This window comes from Colobus angolensis, unplaced genomic scaffold (genome assembly GCF_000951035.1).
Source record: "Colobus angolensis palliatus isolate OR3802 unplaced genomic scaffold, Cang.pa_1.0 Scaffold150, whole genome shotgun sequence".
NCBI lineage: Eukaryota > Metazoa > Chordata > Mammalia > Primates > Cercopithecidae > Colobus > Colobus angolensis.
In genome coordinates this window covers 1,073,813-1,080,531 of record NW_012114600.1, presented here as the reverse complement: position 1 = coordinate 1,080,531, position 6,719 = coordinate 1,073,813, and the positions used below count along the sequence as shown (strand labels likewise).

At 37.1% G+C, this 6,719-nt stretch overlaps 1 protein-coding gene across 1 annotated transcript in view; it reads right to left on the bottom strand.

Moving 5' to 3' along the window:
* The window catches only part of SLC38A1 (solute carrier family 38, member 1), an 87,542-nt gene that overhangs the window by 43,899 nt on the left and 36,924 nt on the right, over nt 1-6,719 (bottom strand). Inside the window, exons 2-3 of the mRNA XM_011936054.1 lie at nt 3,807-3,882; nt 3,400-3,515 (exon numbers count right to left, since the gene is read on the bottom strand). Coding sequence (XP_011791444.1) covers nt 3,400-3,515; nt 3,807-3,882 — 192 coding nt within the window. The remainder of the gene's footprint in view (nt 1-3,399; nt 3,516-3,806; nt 3,883-6,719) is intronic.

Genomic DNA, 6,719 nt, shown 5'->3' with positions numbered 1-6,719 from the left:
AAAAAAAAAAAAGAAATAATATAGAATGTTCTTAGCAAGAGATTGACATGATAAAAGCAATATCTTTGCAGGCAAACTCTGGTGGTTGTATATAGAGCTTGCAGTGAGCCGAGATTGCGCCACTGCACTCCAGCCTGGGCGACTGAGCGAGACTCCGTCTAAAAAAAAAAAAAAGAAATAATATAGAATGTTCTTAGCAAGAGATTGACATGATAAAAGCAATATCTTTGCAGGCAAACTCTGGTGGTTGTATAGAGCTTGCAGTGAGCCGAGATTGCGCCACTGCACTCCAGCCTGGGCGACTGAGCGAGACTCCGTCTCAAAAAAAAAAAAAGAAATAATATAGAATGTTCTTAGCAAGAGATTGACATGATAAAAGCAATATCTTTGCAGGCAAACTCTGGTGGTTGTATATAGCATTGCTGCTAATGACTGGTTTGGTTTTTCTTTTATCTTTAAAGTTTTGAATCTTTCCACAGAACTAAGATTTACAGATCTGGCTGCAGAATGTCAGGGGAAAGCAGCCTTCCCTTTCACACAGGCAGCCCTAAGAAACGTGGGCACTGAACTTTCCAAAATGAAATTGACTCAAAATATTTAAGTGTTGTTGTCAAAAGACTGTACAATGTCCCTTGGTATTTTTAGGGCATTGGTTCTAGGATACCCCTCTCTCTTCTGAAGATACTAAAATCCAAGGATGCTCAAGTCCCTAACATAAAATAGCTGTAGAATTTGCATATAATCTATGCATATCCTCCTGTATACTTTAAGTCATCTCTAGACTACTTATAATACCTAATATGAATGCTAGGTAAATAGTTGTTATAGTATATTTTAAAATTTGCATTTTTTTTTTTTTTTTTTTTTTGAGACGGAATCTTGCTCTGTCGCCCAGGCTGGAGTGCAGTGGCGCGATCTCGGCTCACTGCAACCTCTGCTTCCTGGGTTCAAGTGATTCTCCTGCCTCGGCTTCCTGAGTAGCTGGGATTACAGGTGCCCACCCCCACACCCAGCTAATGTTTTGTATTTTCAGTAGAGACGGGGTTTCATCATGTTGGCAAGGCTGGCTAGACTGGTCTCAAACTCCCAGGTGATCCAACCGCCTCAGCCTCCCAAAGTCCTGGGATTACAGGCATGAGCCACTGAGCCCGGCCAAAGCCATGGATATCTGAAAGAAAAGATTGCGCCCAGTGCCTGATACAATTGATGAAAACAGGCCCACCTTAAGGCATGTCATGTGAAACTGCAGGATATTGGGAACTAAGAGATTTGACAAGTTTCCTGGGAAAAAAAAAAAAAAAAACTAACAAAACCTGGATATATATAAAAGATCAGGAATCAGAAGCATATAGGGCTTCACAACAGAAAAAAGCTAGAAGGAAATAGAGCAATACCTTCAAAATTCTGAATGAAAATTATTGCTAGTATAAAGTTCAATATCCAACCAAACTACCAATCAAAGGTAAAAGTAGAATAAAAATATTTTCAGAAATAAAGTTCTAAAAAATTTTATTTTCAGTCACCTTTTCTGAACAATAACAGCACATAAGTAAATCCAGAAAGAGGAATAAATGGAATATAGGAAACAATGGATCTAGCAAAGAAGAGAGGTAGAGGAAATCCTCAGAAGGGTGATCAAGAGAGATTCCAAAAGTAAAGTTATCCTTTATGCCTCAGTGCTTTCCTTGTCTGTGAAGCAGGAAATTAATGATAGCAGCCACTTCATAGAGTTATTGTAAGGATTCTGCATAAAACACTTGGAGTAGTGACTGGCACTACTAGTTAATACTTGTATCTCTTGTAGAGATACAAGAGTTACTGTTGTTACAATCATCAAAGAATTGACTTTTTACACTAGGTTAATTTATAACTTGATATGTTGCAGTAACTTTAAAAAAAGAAATCAATGTAATACACATTCTGAACTGAACATATTCCCAGCTTTGGAATGACTGAAAATAGTCACAGAACCATGGCATTTTGGAGGTTGGCCTGGTTCTGAAATTTTTCTTGCACAACTTCCTTGTTTTGAAGAGGAAGAAACTGAAGCTCAGAGTGGCTAAGAAACTTGCTTAAAACTACATAGCCATTTAGAAGAGGAGTTGGGAGTAGCGCTCAGGTGTCTCATGTAAATACACTGAAAACCAGAAGTGTAGCTCCTCAAGCTGTCTACTATACTCAGAGAGTCAGAATTTCACATATACCCCCCAAAATCACCATAGAAATATGTTGTCCAATTCTGCCATGTTACCCTAAAACCTGACACTCAGCTCAAGCAGAAAAACAACTTAGAAAGATGCATTCAGGATGATCGAGAGAGGAGGCTAGAGTTAGGTTCACTGAATTAGGCTGACGATATGGAAGACAATGTATCAAATTCACCATCTTACACAGTCTTTTAATTTTAGAAAGGATGCGTTAGTTTACACACAAAAAAAATATTAATGCCTAATACAGGGTAACATGGATGGGCATTTCTGTTTCCGGAGTAACGGAATGGGTAGTAATATTCTTTTATCTCAGTTTTTGATGCATTTTTAAAGGATATCCACACTTTGTAGGATTAGTAACCATTTCGGTCACTGCTTCTAAGGAAATGATGCTCCTGTCAAAAGGACATGGCAACAAGGACTATCTAGCTAGGCCAATGAAGAGCATGAGTTTCAAGTCAGGGAAAAAAAGGCAAGATCCTGGGAGAAGTGCTTTCTCTCTCACCTCACCACTGACACTCACGTGACATTTGAGAGGGAATCAGGCTGGGCGAGAATTTTCTTAGTACAAATTCTATCATCTCTCTTAATCTTGTTCCAACTAAAAATAAGCCCTCCATACATACATTTGCAGAAAGTCCCATTCAACAGTTTGAGATAAAGTTATTTAAAAAGAAAATTGCCCATTTTGTTTTCATTGAATCTCAGCGGGAAAGTACATGCTAATTTCTCATCTTCAAAATACTGAAAATTTCTATGCTTCTTGAATATTTATTACAAACAAATTTGTAATTGCGCTTCGATGTAGTACATGCTTCATAGCAATCCAAATGCCAAAGTGGTGACTGCTGGGGTTAAACACCTCTTAATATTTTAACTGAGATTTAAAGTTACAGGTAGACTCCAAAAATACCCAAAAAAGTTATTTTCAAATGTTTTAATCCTTTTCACAAATGCTTATTTCAGTATTTTTGATTAATAAAATGATTTTCTTCTTCCTCCTTGTTGTAAGCATTAGGTACATTTTGGAAAATCACTCAAGCAATAAATATCAAAGTATGTACTTGTAACTTAGCCAAGTTAATTTAAAAAAATTATTTATAAATATTTCACATTTCTTCTATGTAATAACAGAAACATACAAAAAGTTCAGTTTTAAAATGGAAAGTACCGGCACGTCAGTACTCACAGAAAAAGTAGGATTCCAGTGTTTGCCAGGGCAAAGGCGAGTCCCAAAATCCCACTGCCCATAATGGCGTTGCTTAGGTTAAAAACAGACATGCCTAAGGAGGTTGTACCTGGAATCTGAACAAAGAAACAAACATTGACACTAAGCAAAATAATCCCCAAGAAAGTTCATCAAGCCAAAGCCTTTAAGGCACTCTCAGGAACCAATATGGAAATAAAATTCAAGGAAATCCATTCTTAGTTGTCTAGTTATTTCCTTGAATGGATTTCAAGAGAAAATACATGAGGTATGAAGAATATCCTGGTGAATACAGGTAGTTTTGCTTTTGGTATTACGCTACTTGAATTAAAAAGATTTGTCCCAATTTATATGATTAAAAAAAAATACTTCATTCTAAAGATACTTACATAGTCATCACATTTCTTTTTTTCCAAATGGCTGTTTGTGAGACTTCTTCTACTTTCACGATCAGAAATAAACTTGCTGTAAAGACATGCATAATATATTTAACCTTATGATAATGATTTGAAGTTTGACATCTTGACTAAATGATTTATTACTCACCAAAACATACATGAGCAGTTACCAATCAGCTCTCTAAGAGTTTACAGCCCTATTCAACCTCCAACTCTCCCAACTCCTCCCAATTTTTTTTTTTTTTTTTTTTTTGCCAGTATGGGTTGTCTATATTCTCGTTTTACCACATAAACTGTAAGTGCCCCAAGGGCAGGCACTTTGCCTCATTCATTTTTATATCCTGCACTCTACCTAGTACAAAACAATGCCAATAACAGGTGCTCATCTTGAGATGAAATGAAAGGCAACCGTAAGTCAAAAACAGCTATACATTTTGAATCATTTTAATAATACATTTAAACACTATATACAACAAATTAATTTTTGTATAGTTTTTTTCTCTAAGTGGAAAATTAGATAATATCAAGACTACTATAAACCTGGTATTTAAAAGGATACTAGAGGCAGGTTTTCTTTTGAGCTCAGGTTCTTGGACTACAAAATCGTTAAATAGAAATTCTCTCTCCCTTGCAGAAAAGAAAACAACTGTTTCACCATTAAACATTCCTTCAGCACCTGCTATATGCAAGTCACTGGAACAGGCATTGGGGAGACATGGGGGTATGTAATAAGTGATGCAAACAGGAGGCTATGGGAGTTCAGACTAGGAAATTGTGGTGGGGAGGCAGGGCATATGGTCCATGGTGAAAGTCAGAGCCAGGGCTTTAAGAAAGCAAAGGACTTAGAACTTGAGTTCAAATCCTCACTATCTCTGAGGGCCTGAGCATGCTACCTTTGTTTCCTCATCTAGGAAACAGAAGTTAACACTATTACATTATCTTATCAAGTTATTGGGAGAATTAAATGAGAGAGCACATGTTAAACATCAGTCCAGCCCTTGGCACAGAGTAACAGCAATAGATGTTAGACAGTCCTCTCCATGGGGGAAATGGGACTTGAGATGGGAACAATTCAGCCAGGCTAAATGGAGTAAATGATGTACAAATATACAGAAGTAAGAATTCAAAATGCTTTAAGAATCATCAAATATATTCGGGGCGAATATCAAAACTTTATAGCCTAAATTTCTAGCTTAAAAAAATTCTCGATTAGAAAACAAATGATTTTGTCAAAGAAAAGTCCAACAACAGATGTTGGTGAGGATGTGGAAAGAAAAGGAAAGCTTATACACCATTGGTGGGAACTTAAATTAATACAGTCTCTATGGGAAACAGTATGGATATTCCTCAAGGAACTAAAAATAGAACACCATTCAATCTGGCAATCCCACTACTGGGTATCTACCCAAAGGAAAGGAAACTATTAAATCAAAAAATACCTGCATTCGTATATTTATCACGGTACTATTCACCATAGCAAAGTCATGGAATCAACCTAAGTATCCATCAACAGATGACTGGATAAAGAAAATATAGTGTAGATGTATACCACGAAATACTATGTCACCAAAAAATTAATAAAACATGTCATTTGCAGCAATGTGGATAGAGCTGAAAGTCTATATGAAATGACTCAGAAACAGAAAGTCAAAACCTGAATGTTCTTACTTATAAGTGGGAGCTAAACAATGGGTCCACGTGGACAGAGAGAGTGAGACACTGGAGACTCCAAAAAAAGGGAACGTGGGAGGCGGCAAGGGATGAAACACTACCCACTGGGTACAATGTTTACTATTTTAAAAGCCCAAACTTCACCACTATGTACTATATTTGTGTAACACAATTGGACTTGTACCCCCTAAATCCATAAAAATAAAAAATTAAATAAAATTAAAAGTCCATGCATAGGCAAACTGCTGCATATATTAGTAAGATATGTTAGGGATGCTTTTTGGCTCTTCTAGTCTGGAAATTCAATTACCTGATCATGGTTAGAACTAATGACAGGGAATTTTTCATTAATAAATATAAAACCACTTGAACTGGACTAGTTTAATGAAGCATGACTATTTAAACTGTACATTAGATTTTCATATACTTTTTTCTGAGGCAGAGTCTCAATCAGTCACCCAGGCTGCAGTGCAGATGTTCAATCTCCACTTCCCAGGCTCAAGTGATTCTAGTGCCTCAGCCTCCCAAGTAGCTGGGATTACACATGTGCACCATCACGCCCAGCTAATTTTTGTATTTTTAGTAGATACATAGTTTTGCTATGACAGCCAGGCTGGTCTTGAACTTTGGCCTCCCAAAGTGTTGGGATTACAGGCATGAGTCACCGCACCCGGTCTCATACACTTTTTTCAATGATGCTGTATATCACAATAAAATGTTTTTAAATGAAACATATGTATTATTGATGTTGATTTTATTCGTCGATGTTTTTCATCTTTATCCAAGGGATCTGGTTCTTTTAGGCATGATTTCTCCAAGTTTGTGTTATTTCACCAGGATATACCAAAGTTAGGCAATACACTTATTACAAACTTAAGCTGGGATCATTACTTGGTATAAGCTATACAATCTGCAGACACTGTTTTCGGCTAGGACCTACTGGGAATCAAAAGGATGTGGAAGAAAAACCTTGGTCTCCTGAAACACAGGAGCTGACATTCCGGCCAAGGAGTGACCATACCAGCTAATACCAGTGTAAGAATGTCAGGCTGTGCAGATTAAGATGAGGTAAGGAGTCCAGAGAAGGAAAAAAACAGCATAGACTGGGATTAGCCAGAGGAAACTAAAAGACAAAAGCCTAAGAAATAATATAGAGCTTGCAGTGAGCCGAGATTGCGCCACTGCACTCCAGCCTGGGCGACTGAGCGAGACTCCGTCTCAAAAAAAAAAAAA